Genomic DNA, 27315 nt, shown 5'->3' with positions numbered 1-27315 from the left:
ACTATACTTCTTCACCTGGAGACGACGGACAGCCCCCAATGTTTTCTTCTTTTAATTTAATCCAAGATGGCAGCTCAGATAAGAAAACACATCAGTCAACATCAAGTCGCACAGAGACACGGTTGCTATGTCTAAGCAAAGGGAGGGCGGGGGGCTCTGGCGGGTAAGAAGCTGAAACAGATGTGTCACTGCAATTAAAGGGTCCCTCGACGTTAATTACACCGTCCTGGCGGTCACATGTCACGTCGGCGCTGTAGTGCAGTGGCACTGGAGGCCATTAGAGCCCAAGTTCAAACTGGATCACCGCTTAATTGTGCACCCAGCACTCTTGGCTCCATTTACACTGTAAGTTTAAGTGCCCTGTTCTGATTTAGTGGCTAATTTTGGATTACACTGACTTTAAATGTGAAATCATTTTGTGTTGGGCATGCTCCGATTAGGGATTCATGCTGCCGGTTTACCGATCATCCATGAGTGAGATTGGCCCATTGGATTAACAGTAAATTTTTGAATTTATTCATAATGTGTGCTATTGGTCAGGGGTACCAATTTTCATGGCCCCTGACAAGTAGGTAATAATTATTATTAATATTATTTTGCCTTCATTTGTGTGAAACATTTTTTTTAACTATTTGACACAAATCAGAATAATTTTTTAATACATGGGAAATAAACTGTTAATTATTTTTCAGCTCAAGATAAACTGAAGAAATTCAGTGTCTAGGTTGCAGGGGCCTCCAATTATTAGTATTATAGCTTTGTGACTGGTCACAAGTTGTACACTACTTTATTTGCCAAGCAGATCAGGCTGGACACACTGTGTTTAATGGGCATGATTAGCACCATTACGCCATATTGAAGGCACACTTATGTACTGTATTTACATGCAATTTAAAGGGGACCTATTGTGCTTTTTTCACTTCAGTTGTTAGAAAGCTGTACATTCGTGTTAAACGATTTCTAAGTCTCAGAAAATGGGATTTGTACATTTAAAAGAGTGCACTGAAAGATGTTTGGCTTTGAACACACAGTTTCAGAGATATTTTTTACTTCCTTATATGGGCGTGCCTTGGTACAAATTGTCGGCCTGCCTCCTCTATGCTCTGTTAACATGATTTCATCATATTAGCACGGAGCGATGGCTTTCAGGGAATGATTTTTCGGGTTTGAAGGTGAGCTAACTTGCCTCAATAGACAAGCAGAAGTGGTTGGAGTTGCAGATTCCAGGTGAAGAGAAAAATATGGCGCTGTTGTGTAAACATGGGCGAAGCTGGACTATTCACCAAACTGTTGCTGAAGTCTGATGCCTTTTCAACGTTACTTGGTCATGTTGAAGAGTCAGAAGCGCAAGCTGTAAGTAACAATTTATCAGTGTTCTCACTGTTCATCTGTGCTCGGTTGTCTGTGTATAGTTAGGAGTGTGTATACAGGGAGGGTCTTGCCTGCTTGCATGCAAATTACAAGCTCACTAGAGTTGCTAATCGCCTTTTTCACCACATTGTGTTTTTTGTTTTTTTTTTTAAAGCGGGTCTACGTTACCACCCTAAGTCAGTGGTCTCCAGCCAGTAGCTCCTAAACACTTTTTAAATAACTCTCCAAAGGGTTTATTCATTGAAAGTAGTCCAAAAAAACGGTCTCAAAAACATCACAACACCCACCCATAACTTCTATTTTCAATTTGACAGTGCCACCCTCACTCCATCCCCGCTCATCCGCAACCTTGGTATCCTCCTGGACCCTACCCTTTCATTTGAACCCCACATCAAACAATTAACTCGGACTGCATTCTTCCATCTTAAGAACATAGCCCGACTCCTCCGTTTTCAACCTTTTTTGAGCCAAGGCACATTCTTTTTCATTGAAAAAATTCTGCAGCACACCACCAGCTGAAAATGTGGAAAAAAGCTTATATTAACAATATAAGTGTTATTTTGTTTTTATATTTTCACCACATACCAAGCACAACAGAGTCGGTGCCGTTGCAACTCCAGTAAAAGTAAATCCAAATGATAGCTAGCTTTCGTTATATTGCCTCGCGCCAGAAACTTTGCTGGACGTCTTTGCTTTCTTTTGACCTCCACTCATACTAGGGCCATACTAGGGTCCGGATTTTGTCCAGGGTCCAGTTTAGAGTCAGCATTTTTCCTCTTCAAAAATCACTTTCACCGTCGTCCTGCTATCCACCTGTCGCTGCATCTATGCATCACTAATTCGCTTGTCTCCAAGCACCAGGCAATTAGCTACGTGCTGCTGCTGCTGCCGCTTACTGGTATGGAAGAGTACTACATGATTACTCTGCCAGGCGCTAGACCACACAGGCACACAAATTGGATAATTTCCCACGGCACACCTGACAATATCTCACACCAGTGTGCCGCGGCACAGTGGTTGAAAAACACTGATCTAGAAAGCTTTATGTGCTGGTTATTGTGTGTAGCTGCTTTATAGGAGTGCCAAAAAGGACTTGATGCACCTCCAATTAGGCCTGGGCCATATATGGATATTATCAATATATTGACAATCCTTTTAAGCACGGTATCAAAAAGAAGCATATCCTTCTTTTCAATATAGACTGAATTTGTGCTGCAACTCTTTGTATGTCACTCATCACTGGGTGAACTTCTGTCCCGCCCCCCTCGGTGCATGCAGGAGGATGGAGGAGGGGTGGAGCACAATCCCGGTGGCTCAGGCTTTGACAAAAATGGAGGATGCAAAATTGTCTGCGGTGGAAGAATTGGTCAGAATGTGGCCCTAATACTCTATTGTTGCTCAGTCATTTGGAGGTACATCGGATTCAGAGCATTTTAAAAAAATCGTTGTCACCTCTCTGGTTGCTCAACTCCTGCCCCAACATAAAGCTCAGTTTGCTTCTTTTTCCTGTTGTGTTCCTCATGACAGAAAAAGTGCAAAGTGGTGTCCTATTACATTGCTAAAGATATAGTCCCCATTGCAACAGTGGGGAAAAACTGCTTTAAAAACCTGCTGCAAACAATGGACTTGAACTTTGAGGGCTTTAGGGCTTTGAGGGCACTGTCTTAGCAATGCTAGCGTTTCGGGTTGCTGATGGGGTTTGGTATATGTTGAATGTCAATATATATACATTTTTTCCTCTAGCGTACGTGATGTCCGAGGCAGTACAGAGGTCCCACATGATCGCTGCCATGTGCGTTTTCACAGTACCCCAATGTACCATAATGAATACACTATGTCATATTCAATTAACCTTTAATGTACCAGTGTTTCCTATTCATTCATTTATTTGTAGCTGTCTAAATTTGTAGGTGTACTGCCACAAACACATTTGGCGCTACCAGGTGACCCTCACCAATAAGCACATTACAATGCGCCTGGTCTGCCAGAGAATAGCAGAAAGGATAGGATCAATGTTGCCAACGTGGCATTTTGTTTGTGACATAAAAAAAACATATTTTGTTTTTACTTGCATTTTACAAATGCACCATGCTAATTTTCCAACACCACAAACCGCCATCACCACAAATAGAGTAGATTGCAGTTCTGTGGGAAACACTGTATGATCTTTACATCCTGTTTAGTAGTTTCTGTACCCATAATGCACCATATTAATCCACACATGACAGAGGCCAGATTGGGACCAAATGACATTGGGTTCGTGCTTACACTGTCATGATCCATACCCAAAGTGTGTCTCTCACATGACAGGAAGCCAGACTGGTGCAGCATGAAGTGTAAATGCATCCTCAGCGCTAAGGTGTCCTGTGTGGTTTTTGTTGACGGTGGAAGGGCACAATGGGACTTTTGTTATTATTGGAGGGTGGTGGGGGACCGACTGGGTGGGTGGTGGTTGGGGTGCACGTGCGGTGAACCCGACATGTTTGCGTCATGTTTGTCCCAGTGAAAGCAGCGAGCTGGCACGGTTGTCACCACAGCCTCCAGTTAATTAGTTTCTGAAATTGAGTTTTGATGGAGCCTTTCCAGATCACGCAGAGACTAAATTTGCTGCTGTCTTATTGAAAGCACCCTCCCCCTCCCCTTCCCCCACACTTTGCTTTTCTTTTTCCCCGTCCTGCAACGGTCCGTTTGGTTGGGTTCTGGTTGCGATGGCTCAAATTATCTCATTACTCTCACGCAAAAGCGCGGTGAACGTGTGTGAATCAGAAAAGGCTGTAGTCGTAGCACACTTTTCAGCGTGCCAAACAACTTTATCTGATCCCTCACCATCCCACCCCGCCCCCGCCCCGCAACCCACATCACCCCTTTCTTTTCCCACCCTTCCCGCCGGAGCATGTCAGATGCCGCGCTCTTATTTGATTGCTTAGGAAAAGTGCAGTGATAGAGCAAACACCCGGTGAGATATGATGACAAATGGGTCCAGATCCCAGTAAATTACTTTCTGCTCAAATCGAAATTTCATTCAGTTTGCTGCTCGCTGAGATGAAGTAATCTAAATTGTGGACTCAGAAGGAAGATAGAAAGGAAGCCGGAGCAAGCATTTCATTATCAAGAGGCAGCCGGGGGAGGCGGGGTTGATGCTGGGGGGACGAAAGAGATGAGTAGAAGCAAATCTAAAGTGTTGACACCATGATTGAAAAGGTTAACCCATGCACATGATATATCAAGCCCACTAGCTACAGCTTTCTAATGGAAACACGGCAGTGACGGAGCGCCCTCAACGGTCGTAATGGCCACAACCCCACACGGCTGCCTGGACGCACCTACTCCGACACATTATTAGCCTGCAGGAACGGCGGATTTATGCCTTACCTTGTTCATCATTTGTGGGAGGATGCTGTGATTTTTCTTTTTTCATTTTTAAAGCCTTAAAGATGACAGAATAATGACCTCTAATGAACTCCTGCAGGATGGGAATATATCTGTGGTGGGTGGTTGGGGCAGGGGGGGGCAGCCAAAGCGGTCAACGGCCCTGGGGCCGATATGGCGTATCATCAATATCGGTGAATATTTAGCCGATATATTAACTGTCGCCCCCTTCCTGTGTGCGTCTCTGCTGCTTCCTGCCAGAGTACATGATATAGATATTGGTTAGATAATTGGCCTTGACAGTGTTACTAATTAAACTTATTTTAATTTAGTAGTCTTCTGCTTCTTAGTGTTGAATCCCATTTTGGTTATTGTAAGAATTTGTGTTCATGTATAGTATATACAGTATCCGGTGTATATCAATACTCTTACAGTTTGTCATATATTGGCTGATATATCGGCCCCAAAAGTCCCTTTTCACAAGCAAGATGGACCCACCTCAGAGTGCTTTTATAGGCGAGGGCACCATAGGACCCGCTGCTCGGTAAGAAGAGCGATACATGCTAGTCTCCAGAAGTGTTAGGACCAGAAAAATTCTCCAGATTTCTTGCTTTTAAAAAAAAAACAAACAAAAAAAAGATTGGAGTCATCTAAACACTGACTAAAGCTGGCAACACTGATCCCTCCATCTTGTTATTCTCTCTCAGAACCAGGTGCATATGTGCCGAGTCAGAAGCTACATTCAGAGGCAGTCATGTGTCAATGAGGGCGCACAGATCGCACCAAATCCATTTACGGTGCAAAAGAATGAATGGATGGGTATCCCTGGAATTTGTGGACCAGCCTGCCTAATGTACATAGTGTAGTATGTGTAATGACATGCCCCCCCTTTCTCTTTGTAGATTATTCGGGAACAGCGGTGCCTGCAGCGCGTGTGGTCAGTCCATCCCTGCCAGTGAGCTGGTGATGAGGGCGCAGGGCAATGTCTACCACCTCAAGGTAAACGCTCCTCCGTGAGGCTTCGGAGCCACACAAGGCCTTCAAAGGATTAAAGACACAAGTTAACGTCAATAAAAATGACTTCCTGATAGTTGGATCTTGTGTTCAAAGAAGATTGTTGGCTTAGTAGCTTAGACACATGGACTATGTGGTAGGGTATACTTTGGTACGGCCCTCACCAGGAAGATGTATAATAATAAATACATATGATAAAATGAAACAAAAATAATAACAAATGGAAAAGTAATGTATTTTTAAATATTATAATTAAAATTCTTAAAGTTAATTATTATGTAAATACACGAAAATCAAAGAATACTCAGCCCTTTTAATGGACTTATTTGGAGGGCTGCAGGAAAGCTTCATTCCATTTTCCTCCCAGTAATGTCATCCTGTAATAGTGCATGGACTTTATGTATTTTGCATAGTAAAAACTTGCGCATGAAGGTGACCCGTTTAGTTGAAAACCCTCATGAGCCGCTAACGGGGTTAATGAGCGACTCCTAAATTGAAGGTCGTTAGTCAAGGTAGCACAGAGTTTGCTTTAAGGTGTGTTCTTGATTCTGGGGGCCTGATTTTCATTTTTTTGGTTTTTTTTCTGCTGTTGTCATCCCAGTGTTTCACATGTTCTACCTGCCGGAACCGGCTTGTGCCTGGGGACCGGTTCCACTACATCAACGGCAGCCTGTTCTGTGAACACGACCGACCCACAGCGCTCATCAACGGTCATTTGACTTCACTGCAGACCAACCCGCTACTGCCCGACCAAAAGGTGAGGAAGTTGACTACAATTTTCCGACCATAACAGAAGTGGACAAGGTTGGGAAGTTGCGCAGCAAACAAACGCTTCTCTCGTCTTGAAATGATCTTATTGCGAGACTCAGTGTTTCTGGAAACGTCATAAGCTTGGAATCTAAAAACAGTTTTCACTGATGTCATTGTCTCAACATGGCCGCCAGGCATGCAGCAGATACCCAATCGTGTCTTGCGTGTGATGGAAGTTGGATCCGCGCTTCCATCATTCATGCCAGAATCTGAGAATCGCTATTAAACGTCGGCTCCGAAACATCTCCTTTCTTCTTCTTTTTTTGTCTGAGCAGATGGCCCGGAGCGAACACACCATCTGTCCCACGGTGGACGACTGACGCGTTAATAGACGTCTCTCAGCGCTCACCTGGGCTGAGCCGCCTAGCCCCGGAGGGGGGGAGGCGGCGGTGGCGGCAGGCTGCGGCGCATCACCAACGCCTGATCCGATCTCCACGTTGCCATTGAAAGCAAAACAGAAGCCTAATCATACACGAAGGGTGCGCTCGTTCTTCATTGCGCCCGCAGGAGATGTAATCACGTTTGCCTCCCGAAGCCGGAGCACTCGGAGAGGAATTACGTTGTCGTTTCACCTTGAGTGCTTTGGAGTAGCGTTAGAGCGCCTCTAAATCCTCCGCGTCACAGGCCTTTTAAGGTCTCTTTAACAAATCAGCTCGTGGCGCTCTCACAGCATCGAAATTGAAAGCGGCCGCATTATGGAGCTTAATTTTAAATGTCTAAGTCCTCGCTGCCCCGCCCTCCCCCGCGCGCATGGTGCGTGGTGGCGGCGGGCGTAGTAAACACGAGGTCTCATTGTTTATTTATGTGCGTACATCAATTGTAGTGAAATGTGCTGCATTATTGATGCTAAAGTGCAATGTGTATATTGGCACTGGTGCTTTAATTATAGCAGAGAGAATTATTAAATAAACACACACTCCAGCAGCGCCCCTGCCGCTGTCCCCACCACCGTTGCCGCTTTTATTTGGTGTGGACATGACGCAGTCAGAGCGTTGACTTCGTGTTTGATGCTCGTTTATTAAGCTAGCTTCTCATGCACACGCTGCTCTGACCCCTGGGGGAGGCCTGCGCCGCCCTCCCAGCACCAGTCACTTTAATTAGCCCCCGCTAGCAGCGTGCTAACAGACTCCAGCCCAGCCTGTAAATCAGCTCGGTGGAATCATGGGAAATAAAGTAAAAGTTGAGGGCTGGTGGGTAATTATCTCCACTCGCGTGTTCAGCCGCATGAACGCCTCCCGCCATCCTTGCCGAGCCTCCTTCTAATTAGACCAAAGAGACTTGAAATGGGACACCAGATGGTTCTCACAGCGAGGATGATCAATACTACAAAAAAGAACCAAAAAAAACCCTCACTGACGATACCGATCTTCTTGTTGCAGGTGTGCTAGACGGACACGGCGCAGGAAGCAGGATGTGTGCCTTCATGTTTAGCCCTCACTCATCATCACCACAGACAGCGCCCTGAAGGAACCTTTCCACCCGTGGCAGCAATATAAGCGCCGGGCCTTCAGACTCTCCATGGGCGGATACTTGCACTTACTGCGTCCCAGTCGGACCCGGGAACTTGACCTAACAAAGTCCAACTCAAAGGGACTCTTGAGGAAGAGACTGATGACTTAACGAGGTCCAAGAAATGTTTCTGTTTTATTTGCCTAAAGACATTTCCGGAGGGGGACTCATTTTTCTTCTGTTTTCTATCGTCGACATGGTGATCCCGCTTTATTATTTAGACATCGTGGAGGGATTGTGAACCCCCCCGCCCTCCCCCTTCTTCTTAGCTGGTGTGTCTCCAAGATGGCTCTTTGTGCACAATGTCACACACACACTCGGTGTATTTGTAAAATGACCCATGTATGTACAGTATGCATGTTAATGTCGTTGATGTCCACTCCCTCCACACTACCAACCTTGCTGACCCTGACCCACACTCCTTTTGACTCCATCCACAACTGGAACAAACTGAAGTCGTGTAGAGCCTCCCGACATTTTAATGCTGAATGAAAGAGAAATTTATTTGTGATATTTTCCGAGACATTTGCTCCAGTATGGTGTATTTAATTAATAAAAAAAAAGTATGGACTATTTCACTTATTTTGTTACATCAAGTTCACCGATGAAGCACCTTTCATGTTCATTATGCTCTGCTTTGAGTTTTCCCACAGAAATGATGTACAGTGGATCCAATCACATTCGGCAAATTTGCAGATAATTTGGTAAAAAAATAAAAGAAATTCTGCGGAAAACATCTTATTCACCCAAAGTTGGTAACAATTTCTATAATGTTAATATGTACATCACACATGTACCAGCCTACAATTTTTATGTTTGTCTTTATGCTTCACTAATACTGCTTTTCGTCAAGCATCGTCCTTGAACACACCATATTTGTGTGCTGACAGCGACCTTCGAAATAACTTTCTCCTACATGGCAACAGCTTAATAAAGCCATCTGTTCCTGGATCATCTTGCATGATCATTCATTAGTGGCAAGCACTTTGTACTTGCTGGCTTTTGAACAATGGCGATTCAAGGGAAGATGGTGAAGGTTCTGGCCCATCTTGGTCCTTCACGGCCATCACACCGCATGACGATGAGGACCACCAGAAGATGGATAAACATGCATCCCCTCTTTGTGTTCACACCAGCGCTCGCTATTCATCACCCAGTCGGCTGACACAAATGGAGGAAAACGTCCCTTTGGAAAATTCAATTACGGCGCCGAGCGAGAGGGAGGTGTCTCACTCGCTCGCTCTCCGACAGCCGCAAATTGAACGGCCTATTTGCAGAACAAATTGCTGTTTGAAGTCCTTGCAGGACCTAATGGGTCTAAAGGAGCAGCCCCCTTGCTAATGGGCCAGACGGTTATCTGCTCAGGCCGTGCTGCACAGGACAAGACCGCCATGAGAAGTGGATCCACTTGAAGTGAGGGAGGAGCTTAGCACGCATTTAGAGTCACTAAACCACTTCAATGCTCGTTCCACTCTTGGAAAAAAAAAAATCAGAGTTAACCTAAACGCGTCGCAGGAAACCTCGTGCCATCGATCTCTTTGCTTATTGGTCGCAAGAATGTACAGTGACGGTTATGTATCATAAAAAATCTTTTAATAATGATGTAGCCATCTACTGATCATTAAGTGCAGTTTAAGATGGCGTCTCACACCCTGAAACCAAGATAGCTGCTAGCGGGTAACAGACTAACCAAAGTTGGTAGGTCACCCGTCTTTTCCTTCTCCACTAATCCCTTGTTTGTCGCGGTCAATTAGTTAAGCATGAAAAGTGAATATCCTCCGAGTAAGATTTTTTTTTTTTCAAAATTGATTGTAGAAAACCTCTTTACAACCTTCTAAATAAGTTTTTTTTTTAAATAATTGGACGCCTGACGGTGGTCGAGTGGTTAGCACACAGACCTCACAGCTAGGAGACCAGGGTTCAATTCCACCCTCGGTCATCTCTGTGTGGAGTTTGCATGTTCTCCCCGTGCATGCGTGGGTTTTCTCCGGGTACTCCGGTTTCCTCCCACATTCCAAAAACATGCTAGGTTAATTGGTGACTCCAAATTGTCCATAGGTATGAATGTGAGTGTGAATGGTTGTTTGTCTATATGTGCCCTGTGATTGGCTGGCCACCAGTCCAGGGTGTACCCCGCCTCTCGCCCGAAGACAGCTGGGATAGGCTCTAGCACCCCCCGCAACCCTCGTGAGGAAAAAGCGGTAGAAAATGAATGAATGAATGAATGAATGGACCCCTGACTTGAAAGAACTCCCCTATTACCGTCTACAAAGTAGTCCAGTCCAGGATGTACCCCGCCTCTCACCCAAAGTCAGCTGGGATAGGCCCGCGACACTAATGAGACCGATGTTCTCATGTGAGTTTTAAATTAAATGTCGTCCAAAGTCGATTCCAATCGTTTGCCGAGTGTGATTGTCGTTTTTCGCTGAAAACATGTGACTCGGAAGCATTTGCAGTTCCAGTCAAATACCAGTAAGTGCTCTTGGGCACAAATGCACCAACGCATTTAGGTTGATCCAAAATAAAAGAATCTCAGAGGATAATTCTAACGTGGAAGTGGACCTCTGGCAGCGGAGTCCACCGAGCACTTACAGTAAAACTGAAGCTGTTTTATTTTTAATTTGAAGAGAGCTACATAAACCTTGTCAGTATTAGCACGTGGTTAAACGAGCATCATCCTCATTTAGCTTAGCTTTTGATTTAAGGTCTTTTTGGACGAGTCGCGGCCCAAAACAGCTCAAAAGGTTCCGGAAGGGAGCAGCCAGGTGGCTGATAGCCTGAACGGTCAGGTGACGGCCCCTGACATTCACCTGCACATGCACAGACGAGTGTGAGAAAACGTAATAATAATCTGCAGTGTTTATTTTGGGTCTGATTGTGTTGTTGTGTGACCTCACTAATCCACATCATAACAACATTATGTCGTGCTGCACAACGCTGGCTTTTTCCATTAAGAAATCCGCTTGCTTCCATTAAGCTCTTTACACACACACACACACACAGGCTGTGCACATTCAGCTGCACACACACATGTTCACACCACTTTTTTCTCAAAAGTCAACTTCCTGAATGAGCATCTTATTTCAAACAGCCATTTAAGGAGTGAATTCCCTCTTGCTACGTCTTTTTATGCGCTAAAATGTAGAAATTATGAGATGGAAACATGCCGAGTGCCATGTGACGAAGGGTCAACTGAAGAAGGCGACGCATATGCTGGGATAGGCTCCAGCATACCAGCGAGCCTAGTGAGGATAAGTGGCATAGAAAATGGAAAATAGAAAACTGGATCTCATTCTTGTGAGGCACCATTAGGGTTGGCAGAAGATTTGGTGTATTAGAAAGTTTAAGAAAGTTGTAATTATGAGTTGAAAAGGTCAAAATTTCGAGATAAAAAATCACAATTATGAGATAAAAAGTCAAACTTCTGGGATAAAAGGTCAAACTTCTGAGATAAAAGGTCAAAATTAATTATCATAGACAAAATTTACATTTACAAACTACGCATGAGCTGAGTGCCATGTGAAGAATCTCATATTTTTCATTTGTTCATAATTCACTTTCTCATAATTATGATTTTTTTACCTTTTCTTTACCTATAATTTACTTATTTATGAGATAGGCAAAGTGATAATGATAATAAAAAAGTCAAATTATCTTGATAAAAGTCATAATTATGAGATGAAAAGTCGAAATGATGATATACAAATTGCGCATGTGATGGAACATGTGCAGTTTGTATCTCATCATTTTGACTTTTTGTCTCAAAATATTGGCTTTTTATCTCATAATTATGACTTCTTATTTAGTAATTTTGACTTTTTTTTTATCTCATCAGGACTTTGCGCCTCTGTTTCCAAATTGTCCATAGGTATGAATGTGAGTGTGAATGGTTGTTTGTCTATATGTGCCCTGTGATTGGCTGGCCACCAGTCCAGGGTGTACCCTGCCTCTCGCCGGAAGTCAGCTGGGATAGGCTCCAGCGTATATCCGCAATCCTAGTGAGGATAAGCGGCATAGAAAGTGGATGGATTGGCCTTTTGTCTCATAATTATGATTTACCATTGCAATATTTTTTTTTGTTCAGTGGCGGAAACAGGCTTCCATAGGCATCTGTTTTGTAAAAAACAAAACACCAAGTGTATCTGTGGCTGCCCAAATGTAATTAAAGCATAAACAGTACACTGATTTTGTATGTTTTGACTAAAGTGGTCTTAGGACTGAGCCCAGAGGGACACCGCTCTGGTTGTAAAGAGCACAAATCCTGAGTAAAAAGCGTAATGTTTCAGGTATGCAAGTCTTTCTTCTTGTAACCCGAGGCACACGTGACAGTGTCGTCTTCCCAGGGAAGATCCGTCAGGTCACGGCGAGCCGAGCCGCGAAACCTGACGCCCTTTAGTCCGCCCTTAATGGCCGCCTTAATGTGCTTGATGATGTCTCCTTGCAGGCCCGCCAACAAGCAGAGGTTAAGAAGTTATTGGCGAGGCAGTTGTTGGCGCTGGTCTTTGGCCTCAAGGAGCCAGAAACTGGATCCCAAGTCCATTATGTGCTCGTTTGGACGGGTGAAGATCTGCTTTTTACTGTGAAGGCCTGCACACAAAAAGAGGCTCGTTTTACAACCTCACGGGGGAAATGGAGTCTTAATGCAAGCTCGCAACAAAGAGAGGAACCCCCCCCCTCCAACATGACACACATGTTAAAACAGGTCACGCTTTCTAGCTTTGCGAAATAGATAGTACACCCAGTAGAAAGCCATATTTTTTGTTCAGAAAAAAAAAATCACGTCGACGATAATGAATAATCGAATTAATCACACAATGATTGAAAATAATAATTTTTAATTCAAAATTATGCTGCCATATGCATGCACGTCTATTTTGATCATCTCCCACCTCCAAACAATGCACTCTGTGCATTGGTTTTAGCACATTGGTGCATTTGTCCCAAAGAACAAGGGCATGAATGGAGTGAGACCTTTTGTCAGTCAAACAGTAACAGTCTCTGTGTTTTGGTGGGTAGAGGCGGGGCCGCAAGCATATACACAAAGGAGTGCAGAGGAGTGCAACGTAGTGGTAATTAAATTAGTAGATACATGATAATTATAGGCGGCACAGCGGTCAAGTGGTTAGCGCGCAGACCTCACAGCTAGGAGACCAGAGTTCAATTCCACCCTCGGCCATCTCTGTGTGGAGTTTGCATGTTCTCCCCGTGCATGCGTGGGTTTTCTCCAGGTACTCCGGTTTCCTCCCACATTCCAAAAACATGCTAGGTTAATTGGCGACTGCAAATTGTCCATAGGTATGAATGTGAGTGTGAATGGTTGTTTGTCTATATGTGCCCTGTGATTGGCTGGCGACCAGTCCAGGGTGTACAGTCCATGGTGTACCCCGCCTCTTGCCCAAAGACAGCTGGGATAGGCTCCAGCACCCCCGCGACCCTTGTGAGGAAAAGGCGGTAGAAAATGAATGAATGAATGATAATTATATATATATAATATATAAAATATTTCCCCATTGCGCTGTACCTATTTTGACTACAGAGCCCTCTAAAAAAACCTCTTACAATGTTCTATTGTTTGATATGCATATTAACAATTACATTGATGACACCTACAGTATCTTGCCATATTTTAATGATTTAAAACCTTACCAAAACGTCTTTCCTCGGCACATTGATTTAGCCCAGGAGCTCATGCTACTTCCGTCAACAACAGCACCATGGAAACAGCTACAACACTTACATTGGGATGGCTGTGTCTTCCAGCACAAGACGGGTGCTCCAGTCCTCAGGTAAAAAATGCTGATAGCAAACTGTCAAAATTCACAGCTAGGTATCCACTCTTCCGTCTGTGAGTGAATAATACATATAAGGTAATCAGTCCAGTCCTGTGTGTTTTTATCGCTCCCCCTCTGTTGTGTTGAAAAGTGGCATGGTATAGGGGAGGAGTGCTGCAGGACAGTGATAGTAATCTGCCATTGAAACTGCTCTTCTTTTGGGAGATGATGCCGTGTATTGGATGAGAGGCGCCTCATCTGTGTTCTTGTTCTTGTTCTTTGCCCTGCAACAGATGTCCGTCTGTCCAGCTCAGTGCCAATGATTTCCTCACCAGTTTGTTCAGGCGTGTGACGTCCTTCTTCTTGAGGCTGCTCCTCCAGCACACTGCAGCATACAGGAGGGCTCCACCTACCACAATCTGATAGTAGATCTGTAGCAGCTTCTTGCATGCATTGAAGGACGTCAGCCTTCTGAGGAAGTACAGACGGCTGTGCTCTTTCCTGCACAGAGCATCCATGTTGGCAGTTAATCATGCAGATGCCAGGTACGTATATCTAAGGTAGGTGAACATGAATCATATATATATATCATATACTCATAGACCAGTAGTAGAGAAAGCAGCTAACTCGCTCTTAAAAAATGGGAAATCCAATGAGTCAATGTTAAGTAAGCAGCTACAAGAGGAAGCGACTAACTTTCAGCAGCTTAACACAAGAACACTTTTACATTTTATTTCTGCTAAACACATCAATGTCTCACGAACTTGCAGTGATTATCAGCTCGAAGCCCTTTACTCTTTGAAACAAGTCCTCCACATGCTGACGGCCTGATTCGAATAGCCGGGGCGTCGATGAACGTTAGACCATCCCTCCCTTCCATATCTGGTTACATAGTATATTAACTTAACATTTTAGCATGAAGGCGGCACGGCGATCGAGTGGTTAGACCACAGACCTCACAGCTAGGAGACCAGGTTTCAATTCCACCCTCGGCCATCTCTGTGTGGAGTTTGCATGTTCCCCCCATGCATGCGTGGGTTTTCTCCGGGTACTCCGGTTTCCTCCCACATTCCAAAAACATGCTAGGTTAATTGGCGACTCCAAATTGTCCATAGGTATGAATGTGAGTGTGAATGGTTGTTTGTCTATATGTGCCCTGTGATTGGCTGGCGACCAGTCCAAGGTGTAGCCTGCCACTTGCCTGAAGACAGCTGGGATAGGCTCCAGCACTATGAGGAAAAGCGGTAGAAAACGAATGAATGAATGAATGAATTTTAGCATGAATAGTCAGACATTCTCTCAATAAGGTTGTATTGATTTGTCTCCTTGGATGTAAGTTTTATACAGTTTTACCGGTCATTCCCAAATAACGTGTCTTGTCTCTTATCAATTTTGGATCCAGCAGCAGACTTCCCCTTGACAGTCCACATATTGGTACTTTTCTGTCCATGTTATGGTGAAAAACTCTGGTGTGGCAGATGCCGTCTGATGGTTATTAGACTGTCTTGACGGACAGCCACCCAGATCTTTCAGCTCAGGGCCGGTGTCATTGGAACAAACAAAATAAAAGTCACTGGAAGGGGTGTTGCAAGGTAGGGAGAGACCAGTGTGCTGCTTAGTTATCACTGTCGGTTTAGTAGGTGCAGATCCTGTCCAAAAATACCATCATTATTGTTCATGATGGTCGCTACGTTCAAGAGCGGCTTGGACCTCATTCCACACATATTTTCACTTTCACTTTCTTTGATTCAGGAGAAAAGCCTTTCTCACCCTCTTGGAGATAATCATGTAAAAAAAAGTAAAGTAAACAGGTGTATTCTTCCGCCACGCATACATTACTATTACATTTACTACTATTTCAATAGTAATCATTTATGGCAGCTTGTATATAACCAGGAAATGTAACATGAGGAGCGCCTGTCATTTTTTTTCTTTTTTTAATGGGTTCCGCTGTCTATTATATTTGCAGTGCAAAAAATAACGACAGTGAATGAAAAAGTGATTGCAGTTGTGTCGTATTTGCAGCCATACTTCTAAAAACATTCCTTTTTCCATTTTCCCTCTTCTGCTGAAGAATGTGGGAACAATAATGATGCATTAAGTGGTGCTCTCAACACTCTCACAGTAAGTGCACACGCCTGATGCCGCTGAAAGCTTCTCTTGCACACACACACACAGTACACACACACACACAGGATGAACACGCCATCAGTGTCCGGTGAGTCAGCGCGCCTCGACGTGTGATAGAACAGGTTTTTTGGCTCAGGCGCCCAGTGAGACGCCCTCACAAAAGGTCCCATCTGAGCATCCAGCACTCTCTGACACTACCTGCTGCTGCAAGGGGGGGTTCAATCCCCCTTTAAGAACAGTGGAAAGGTCACCAAATGCTGTTGTTTATTAGTTGGCCTAAAAAGCCAGCGTCCTGTGGGTTGGGTTTAACTGTACCACTTGACTGCTGACGAGCACGAAAGCTGCTCTTTCTTTTGTACATCTTGAAGTAGTACTTAGTATTTATTTGCATGCCTTCTTTATGGCTGAATATTATCCATACATCCATTTTTTTATAACGCTTATTCTCATTAGGGTCATGGGTGTATGCTGGAGCCTATCCCAGCTGATGAAAGGCAGGATACACCCTAGACTGGCCGTGTCTGAAAATGATCTAATCATCCATCCATTTACTATACCGCTTATCCTGATTAGGGTCACCTCCTATTCCTATTCAAAGAGAGAATGTGAAAAGAAATAATCAATTCTGAAGCTATCATATAAGCTTTATTGACAACTGCGATGCAGGTAATTAAGTCGAATTTTATGTTCTATGGTCGTCATCATTTGTTTTTGTGGATTGTTGTATGACTTTAAAATCATATTTTTGCCTTTCGTCCGGAGATGGAACGTTCTAGTTTCACGTATGTTTCCAGTGCAGATGAGCAGAACCGAGAAAATATGTCTTCAGAGCAGGATTCAGCGCACGAGGCCAAGCGAAGCTGCCAGTCGACTGTGTGCTTTGGCTCTGTCTTTGCAATTAGAATCGGATCTGCATGAGATCTCCTTGCCCGTGACGTGTATGTGCACACACACACACACACACACACACACACATGTGCATGAGTGAAATTACACTTGTTCACAATGATTAGGAATGCTATGCTAACACCTGCACTGTTTAACGCTGTCCAGTACAAACCTTTTACCTTTACAAAGATGAGGTCTTTATTTAAAAATGTGTTTATTATTATTTTGTTTATTGCCATATATACGTATGCAGGAAGTGCGTTTCCATGTTAGCGCTGATCCAAATTAGGGTTGTCAGGTCTTGGCTGATGTGGTGAGAAACTGCACTGAAAGTGGATTCTCAACACAAAGTATAATGTCACAAAATAAGGTAGTTTTCAAATTTAAGACAAAAAATGTGATGTAAATTTTTTTAAATGTATTTATGGGTTATTTATTATATATTTCCAAAAAAATACAAAAAATAGATATAAAAATAGATATAAAAAATATATATAAAATAGATATTAAAAACAGAAGCAGCTCAACATTTTTATTTTAATGTATGTATAATAAATAATATAAATATATAATATAACAAACAAAAATATGAAAAACAAACATCTGTTGTTTAATATTTATGTATATATTTATGCATTTATTATATAATTTAAAAAAAACACTGGAAAATGTATTTAAAATGTATTCGTTAATGTTTATAGTGTTATTTTTACATATTTTTTTACATTAAAAAAGGACAAGTAAAAAGCTCAGTATTTATTACTTATTATAAATATATTTATTATATATTTATTTAAGAATAGAATAAAATAGAGCATTATTTTGTATTGGATATCATTTTTTATTTTTTTTTATTTTTATTGCCCAAAGCGTGATTTTTTTTTCATGACTGATGTCAACTTATGTGAACAAACACTTGATGGATGCGTAGATGGCGGACCCACCCCAAGACAAACATGCAAATGAGGCCCAATATGCAAATGAGAGCCTTCATTGCCCCGCCCTTGGTCTGTGACCTCCGCATGTCATTTTTAGCATCAAGCATCGCCCCAAGATGGTGTTTGCTTTTGTTTTTTGTTGTTGTTTTTTTTATTCACGGCATGTCCACGTTTCTTCACGTGTCACAAAGATTCCCGGGATGTGACCGGAAGCCGCCCGAGGGGAGCGACTTCACAGCCTCTTTCCTCGGGGGACTAATGTGTTTTCAGAGCGGCGACCATCTTTTCCCTGGCTTAATGAGCTGGCTCATAAATAAATGCATGGCCCTAATTAGCCCGCCTGCCCAACGAGATGATGGCCACTTCTTCTGGAGATCACATGATGATGATGATGGTGATGATGCGGGCGTGGGGAGGTGGCCTTTGAGCAGATGCTCACCTCCATGCCCGCCTTTCATCTAAATCTATTAAGCCGCTTCTCGCTGGGCGCTGCTCGGCCCGCCAGCTGCCAGGACGGACCCCGGGCACGTCGCTAATCTGGGGCCCCGACCGTTACAACGAGAACGAGGGCACAGGATGTGACAGGACATGAAGGGAAAAAGACAGTTTCTAGAAATAGAGCATGACGGAAAACAGCAATGCTGATACTCGCATTTGCCATCTGGTCCACCGTGATCTTATTATTACTAAAAAGTGTCAATACATAATTGACCGCTTTTGTCGAAAGGGTAATTTCTTGGTAAAACAGGTTGGTTTATGTTGACGTATTATGGTATCATCAACGTCATTGTTGACGTGTGACATCCTGTTCAGTGAAAAGTGAGCTTCAAAATAAAATGATGGCAAAAGGACAGTTGTAGTCTGAGTGGTACAGGATCCAAAGCAGTGGTGCCCAAAGTACGGCCTGGGGGCCATTTGTGGGCCGCAAATGGCTGTTTTGTTATTGGTCGGCGAAAGGCAAAACATAACAGTAATTTTACAAGAATGAAAGAAAAATATTATGAGAAAAAAAGTTGTCATCAAATAAGAAAATAATAATTTTACGAGAATAACATAATTTTATGAGGAAAAGTAACCTAATGTAACCAGACCCTAATGAGTATTTAAAAAATGTTTTAATGTCATAAATTGTCAGAAAATTAGGTTGCAGAAAAAGTTATAAGAATGAGATGAAAATATCATGGCAATAATGTCATGATTAGGAGAAAAAAGTTTTAAAAAATCTGCAATTTTAAAGAATAAAGAGAGAATTAAGAGAAAAAAGTCAGTAACAATACTCTTAAATGAGTACAATTGGTTTGTTGGCTACTCAACCCATCTCTGAGTAAATAATTAACATATTACATGTATTATAAGAATGCCTGTGTGTTTTTATGCCTATTTTTAGTTAAAGGCACTAATTTGTGCTCTATAGCTGATGTTTACTGTGTGGGTTCAATAAAGTTGAGAAGATCAAATACATTGTTTTTGGTGCCTAACTGTTTCTCGAGTATGTTAGTGCGGGTGTCAATGTACAAACGAGAGGCATTAATTAATTTCATTTCTTGTATTCACATACACCGCAGTCTTGCCACATCCAATATGGTGGTGACATTGACATATTTCCACTCAGTGTTCGATGTGGGGTCTACGTATATGGTTTTTAAAACATCATTCCTGTTTCCCAGTGTGCTTTGCTGTACTGTTGTTGTAAATAGCTAATAAGTTACATGTTGTTGGTTATTCTGCATTATTTGTTGGTAGTGTCTGTTTTGATCTACTTGTTACATTACTGTGTCATGTTTTAGCAGTATTGAAGACACCGTGAGTCAGGATGGTATATGGAATATTAACTCAGTCGTGATTTCCATGGAGATGGTTAGTTCATTGTGAGATTTGTTGCTACTATGCTTGCTAAGTAAAGAGTTATCCCTTTCTCACAGAACTTTTGAGTGGCACAGTATTAAATGCAATATGCGTTTCTGCTGCATCGGCTTTCATTAAAGGGAAGATCCCGATACGGACATCACCTGATATCGCATTTTTTTTGCTAATATCGATGATATTTATCGGTAGCCAATATGTTTGGACGACCCTAATTAAGAAGAAAGTTGAGATTGTTGAAAGTTGAAAAAGAGTAAAGACAGAAGTTGATATTAATAATAGATGCTGTTTTTTCTTGAAATATATTCAAGAAAATATTAAAATAAATTAAAAAATATTTTTAAAAAATTAAAGTGGCCCTTACATTTTTTTCATTTTTCACAAAGTTTGGACACCCCTGATGTGAAGTATTTAAGATAGTATATGTGGTGCAAAACGACAGTCGTTAACATACAATGGGCAATACAATAATGTGCGTTGACATTGAAAATCAATAGGACCCTGTGATGTAGAAACAAACTGTAGTAGAACTCCTTGGGGCGAGCTGACTAAGTGGGCTCTCGTGTTGCCTTCTAAGTTACATGGCGGCGATGAGAAGGCACACACACACACAAACGTGTGCGCCCACATGAACATTTGTCGGAAGCAATTTGGCGAGTGCTGCAGCTCAGGACTGTTGAAGTACATCAGGGCCGGACATTAGGAATATGAGGGCTCCATATGTGTGGGTCACCTGATGCTGAAGGTCACCTTTTGGCGGCGCACATTATTAAGTGCTTCCCTCTAATCAAATGAGACGCCCCCCCGCCCACACACAGACATAGCAACCAGTTTATTTATAGGCCCACCAGTTGGTTTAATGTGATAGTCCCAAATAGGATTAAACATGGAAACAAATTACCTAAGTGGGTCGCTCTTTTAACAATGATGGAAACCATGAACATCATGTCTCCCGCCATTATTTCATTATTGGACTTTAGCCGAGTCGCATCTGTCGGCCACGGGCCACAATTCCAGACTGCCGCGCAGCTGCCGGACGTTCGCAAAGACCCTCGCGCCACACAAAGGGGAGTATCCCGTCATTTTTAGCAGTGATGGACACTGTATTACTCTGTGTGTCCATTCAATTGACAATAAATTTTAGGACATTAGCGTCGTTTTGTGTTGTGAAGAATAAAAAAAAACAAAAAAAAAACATTCAGAACGGCCTGTAAAGAACATTACACCAAATGAGTAGGGGGTCACACTGAAACAAAAAAAATATTTGAAATAATTTGCTGACTAAACTGATTAAAAATGCAGTTGTCTTGCATCTACAATTATAAATAAAAGCACATCTATAGAAATTATGATTTTTAATCCAATTATATTTGATTTTGCCCCTGTATAAAAGGATTAAAAATTTTGGGGTATTGTGTTATATTATGAGGAAGAAAGTTAGCAGCATAAAGTTGAAATATTAAAGAAAGGTTATTTTTTCAAAGTTCTAATATTATGAGAAACAAACAATGTTCTGTTTATAAAGTTGACATTTTTGGATTATTACAAGTTGATAACGTTACAAGAATAAAGTCAAAATATTGTAGGACTAGAGTCAGAATTACAAGAAGAAAATTTACAAGAAGAAAGTTTAAATAATGGGAAAATTAGTATAAGCAAACAAACCACAGAAATGAGTTCAGACTAAGTCAAAATATTGACAGAATTTTTTTTATTCTAACGAAAAAAAATGAGATGAGATGAGAATGAGATGAGAATAAACTGGTAATATTAAGAGGGAATTTTGTTGTTGTAGCGCCAAGTTTTTAAAGATGAAGCATTCAGCAGCATTCCTGGTTTTCACATCCACAAACTTATGGCGTTCATGTTTCCTATTTCAAAGCAGGTGGAAATATTTCAACTAAGTTTAACTGTTAGTGGCTAATTCAAAGTTACGTACCCTTGTTGTGATTCACCACTGTTGCGGTGTGGGAGGGGTACCGCGACTGCGTGTGTTTCAGGGTCTTCCGGCAGCACAAAGCTTCCCAGCGGATGCCTGTCTGTAAATCATGCGGCAGAAAAATACATAGGCGAAACCACGCGCGTATCGGCCGATACCAATTCAAGTAAAGAACGCAAATATCGACCGATGTATTGGTTGATCCCTAGAATAGAGTCACAGCAGTCCTGATTGATCAAGGGAGAACCTGCTCATTGTGTTCTACATTCTGATTGGAATTTAAAAATTATTAGCTGTTTGTGAGCAACGCAGCTGTAGTGCTTAATTATGGTTCATAGAGGGCGATGAGGAGGAGTAAATTACTACTACGGGAGCAATATGTTTTAACAAGGATACAAAAACACTACAGCTGAATGGTGCTAGGACCGATAAATGTAGTTACAATGTTGTAGCGTCAGATAATGAGGTTTGCGCATTGAAAGTGAGCCATGAAAGAACTTTTTGATTTCCACACTCTCCACGCTAATTTTTTCTAACACCGAGTTCTATTTATGTCAGTACGATCCAGACTTCCCAGTATGGGCTGTAGATTGCCTGCACTGAGTAAACGCGGACTTAAGTATCCAGACGTTCTTGGGAGTGTGATCGATCACAGTGGCCTGGGCGTACCTAGAGGGGGGCTGGCGGTGGAATGAATGAAACAGACAGTTTGGGTGAGAAACAGGAAGTTTACAACTCTTTACCAGTCGGTGAGTAACACATAACTGTTTCTAAAGAAAATACAAACTTTCTAAAAAACAAAAATCCCCCATGTTGGTGGCAAGACTTTTTGTTTTGTTGAGGAATCAGACTTAAGCCTCATTGAGTACAAGACGACCGCCTCACCACCGAGTCGTCTATGAAAAAAACAAGCACTTGGCCATAAACTTGTAGTCGTTGTCTATCCAATCCCATTGTCTTGAGTAATTAAAATGATTAGCTTAATGAGCTTAATTAAGTCAATTTGACTACAGGACATGGCCATATGGCGAAGAAAAACAAAGATGGGAGCTAATTAAAGTTAAAATAATGCAGGTTTTAATTAACTCAACCCTTAGGCATCAACATTTTCAAATTTATCCAAGCTGATAATTAAAAAGTCCTCTTGCCCGAGCAGCATTTCTTCTCTGAGCTAATTAAATCTGGAAATAAATGAGCAACATGACGCTCCAAATATGAATTCCTGCTATAAGATGACTTCACTTGCTAATGAAATTAATTAGCTGCACTGGACCCTCCATCACATGCCAGCCGCTGTCCATGAGCATCCCCTTCATGGGATGCTGACAGCCTCAGGCCACACATTTACAATTGTAATGAAGATGCTTTAAGTGTGCATCTTTGGCCAATCAGCATGCAGATCTATTTGATCTCCCCCCCCCACACACACCCACATCCTCTGCCCACACTCGTTTGTGGACCAGCTATGTTTGAACTTTCTCCTTCCAGAGAACGGGAGCGTGTGCCAAAATCCTTGCCAAGACTAGATCCACAGCCTGGGAGGCTCTATGTATGTGCCAGACCCTTCCTCAAGACCCATGTGGATTACATAGCCCCCACCACAACCCCTCAGCAGCTCACGGGCGTGACGATGCAGTCGCCAACAATTCAGGAGCACGTCACATGGAACATGTGGCCCGTAGCGCACAATGTAAAATGTAGTCTGTACCATACCATATGTTGCACGTGAGGTAGCATACAATATGGCACATACAGTAGCGCAGCATGTGCCATACAGTTTTGCAGCTGGTAGCATACAATGTGGCATGTAGTCTAGAGCAAACAATGTTGCGTGTAGCATACAATGTAGCGTGTTGTACACAATGTAGCCTATGTCATGTGGCATGACGCACATAATAGTGGTGGAAGGTGGAATGTAGCATATGATTTAGCAAGTAAGATACAGGTACATTGTAGCATGTAGCTTGTAGCACACAATGTAGCATATGGCATAAAATGTAGCATGTAACCTGTAGCATAAAATGTAGCCTGTAGTACACAATGTAGCACGTAGCATACAATGTAGCATGTAAGGAACAATGTGGTATGTAGCCTGTAGCATGCAAGGTGGCATGTAGCACAAAATGTAACATACAGGTACATTGTGCCATGTAGCCTGTAGCACACAATGGAGCATGTAACATACAGGTTCATTGTAGCATGTAGTCTGTAGCACACAATGTAGTATGTGGCATACTATGTAGCATGTAACCCGTAGCATATAATGTGGCCTGTCGCACACAATGTAGCATGTAGCATACAATGTTGCATGTAAACTGTAGCTAAAATGTAGCCTGTAGCACACAATGTAGCATGTGACATGTAGCAGAAAATGTAACCTGTAGCATAAAATGTAGCATGCAGCACACAATGTAACATATAGCATGCAATGTAGCGAGTAACCTGTAGCATAAACTGTAGCTTGTAGCACACAATGCAGCATGTAAACTGTAGCATAAAATGTAGCTTGTAGCACACAATGTAGCATCCAATGTAGCATGTAACATGTAGCAAAAAATTAACCTGTAGCATAAAATGTAGCATGCAGCACACAATGTAGCATTTAGCATACAATGTAGCATGTAGCCTGTAATACAATATAGCATGTAGCATGTGGCACTTCCCACTGAATGTAACATATAGCACACAATGTAACATGTAACCAGCATGTAGTCTATAGCAAAGAATGTTGCATGTAGCATACAATGTAGCCTGTCATATACTATGTAGCCTATATCATGTGGCATGACACACATAATATGACGTGTAGCCAGTGGTGGAAGGCGGTATGTAGCATAAGATTTAGCATGTAGCCTTTAGCACACAATGTAGCATATGGCATACAATGTAGCATGTAACCTGTAGCATAAAATGTAGCATGTAGCATACAATGTAGCATTTAACCTGTAGGATAAAATGTAGTCCGTAGCACACAATGTAGCATGTAGCATACAATATAACATGTAACCTGTAGCATAAAATATAGCCTGTAGCACACAAGGTAGCATGTAGCATACAATGTAGTATATAACCTGTAGCACAAAATGTAGCATTCAGTACACAATGTAGCATGTAGCATACAATATAACATGTAACCTGTAGCATAAAATGTTGCCTGGAGCACACAAGCATGTAGCATACAATGTAGCATGTAGCCTGTAACACAATGTAGCATGTGGCATACAATGTAGCAAACCATGTGGCACGTCCCACTGAATATAGCATATAGCATACAATGTAACATGTAACCACTAGCATGCAAAATGACATGGAGGGCAAAGTATAGCATGTAACATACAATGTAGCATGTAGCCAGTAGCATGCAAAATGACATGGAGCGCAAAGTATAGCATGTAATGTACAATGTAGCATGTAGTATGCAGTGTAAAGTTAGATATATAGTGTTGTGTACTACGCGGCATATAATAGCATATAATGTACTCTTTCGCATCCAATGTGGTTGCATAGCATGTAGCATGCAGCCTTTAGCATACAATGTCGCATACAGCATGCAAGTGACATGTAGCCTGTGGCACACAGCATAGTGTAGACTTTAGCATGTCGCAAACAATGTAGCATACAATGTAGCTTGTCAAAGGGGCATGTCTCACTGAATGTAGCATGTAACCAACAATGTACGTAGAATATAGCATACAATGTGAGGTTTGGTATAAAATGGAACCGGTTGTATTCAATGTAGAATGTAGCATACAATATGACATGAGGCCTATAGCATACGATGTAGCATGTGTATTTTATTTTCTTAGTCACCATCTATGCCGCTTTGCAGAAAGGTGAGCATCATTGTGATTCACTTAAGAATTGTTCACAGAGCTGAGAAGCTCTTCAGCAAAGACGCTAACGCTGTGTTGTCATTTCTTTGTTGGTTTCTTCACACCCTTGTTACGGCATATTGGCAAAGCATGGTGTTACCATAGCGACATGAGATGCTGCAGCCTTTGTGTTCTCAAGAAGAGGCCTTGGACGTCTGTAAAATTGAGATAATTGTGTTTACTGGCTGCTGAGTGGCTTTTTTGTCACTTTCTCAATAATTAACGCTCTCCTCCGGCCATGGCGACGTGATGTGTAAAGAGCTTCTCATCCTGTTAGACAGCGCTCTGATGAATATGACAACATTGGCTAATGACCGCCGCCTTCGAACGTGAGACCACAGAGAATGTGAAATGAAAGGTGAGGTCATGTGATCACACGCGCCGGCCTCCCAGCATCCTCCCAACATCATATCAAACGTGGCGTCATCGTGGCCGACAGCGACTCTCGCCATTTGGATCCGTCCTTTGTCCCTCCTTTGTCGCCATTAAAGCACGATCTGTACAGCATGGGACAGACCCTTCGTTATTTTTGTTTTTCACATCCTTGTTATCCTGATAACAGTAAACAAGCGGCAAACACTCCTCTTAAACCCCGAGAAGAGAATGTGGACGCAATTAGAGCTCCGGGGGACGCTAACTACGTGCTCTGACTTTTAGAACCAGAACTGCTGATAGAAGACCCCTATCTCAGACCCTTGGAACCATCATTAAATACACAAACCCTGCAAAATAGCTAAACACGGAACCCAGTGACAAAAGACGTATTAAATTCTGCTGTTCTGTGTGAACGGCACCAACGCAGAATGGGGATGGATGTTTTGAAGTTCCTGGGGTGGCACAGACGGGATGGCACCTGCATGGAAGGGAATAACAAAAAGCCACGACCAGAACACATACTTCTCTCTCCCTTGTTGTGTTGAGAGCGCTTGTCGCTGACATTGTCACGCATCTAGTAATCTGATAGCACGCAGTTGCCGCAGTATACCATCTTTCGGGGTGCTGCATAAAGCCTGGATTATACTTCTGCTTAGTGACTACGCCATACCCTCCGATGCCATCTTTATCCTTTTGCTGTATTGATCCTCAGGATTAATTTTCTGTCAAAAGGCCAGGTGTGGCACACTCTAAAACAGGGGTCTCACACTCAATTTACTTGGGGGCCACTGGAGCTAGGGTCTGGGCGAGACTGGGCCACATCAGGTTTTCCCAAAAAAAAAAAAAAAAAATGTATTTATAATTAATGCATTTATTAAAAACAGAAAAATGAATAAACTTTGCTTTGGTTTCGATTTTCTACAAGAAAAGCTCTGATAAAACATTCCACTGTTCTCAAATATCTTACTTTTTATTTTTCTACACAAAATAAAATGAAAAATAAATAAACAAATCAAGAATAAAGAAAATCAATCAATCAGTAATAAATAAATAAATATAATAATAATAATAATAAAAACTTAAGAAACCACATATAGTTGGTGGGTAGACATGACAAAACACGACTATAGTCACATTTATACTCTTTTTATTTACAACATATTGCGCAACTGCAGGGTCTTGAGACACATGCTAACTCGCAAACTAGAGAGCTAGCGACCTAAACGGTAGCCTTCAAGTTATTTCCTTTAAACTTAAATAGCCAAAAACTTACCACTTCCACACGGATAGGGAGGATAACTATTAACAGTTATTTAACCTTTAACATGAACATTAATCAAACGTAATAATTTTTTCTGGGTACATGATACCATACAGCATCCATATCAAACTTGCGCGGGCCGCACTAACATTAAACTTTCATATCAAGGTGGGGGCCTCAAACTAGTGTCCTGCGGGCCACATTT

General features: G+C 42.2%; 1 protein-coding gene across 2 annotated transcripts in view; it reads left to right on the top strand.

Annotated features, from left to right (window-relative positions):
* lmo4b (LIM domain only 4b) overlaps positions 1–8332 on the top strand; it is a 38033-nt gene extending 29701 nt beyond the window's left edge. For both annotated transcript variants that reach the window (XM_078790219.1, XM_078790220.1), the window contains 3 exons: positions 5643–5739; positions 6356–6511; positions 7944–8332. In XM_078790219.1, the coding sequence (XP_078646345.1) occupies positions 5643–5739; positions 6356–6511; positions 7944–7952 (262 nt within the window). In that variant the 3' untranslated portion in view covers positions 7953–8332. The remainder of the gene's footprint in view (positions 1–5642; positions 5740–6355; positions 6512–7943) is intronic.
* The last annotated feature ends 18983 nt before the right edge of the window (positions 8333–27315 follow it).

The sequence above is a fragment of the Doryrhamphus excisus genome, linkage group LG4 (assembly GCF_037039965.1).
Source record: "Doryrhamphus excisus strain RoL-2023G ecotype Guam linkage group LG4, RoL_Dexc_Guam_v1.1, whole genome shotgun sequence".
Classification (NCBI taxonomy): Eukaryota; Metazoa; Chordata; class Actinopteri; order Syngnathiformes; family Syngnathidae; genus Doryrhamphus; species Doryrhamphus excisus.
Note: the sequence above shows the minus strand (reverse complement) of the source record. Positions and strands in the feature narration are given on the sequence as shown.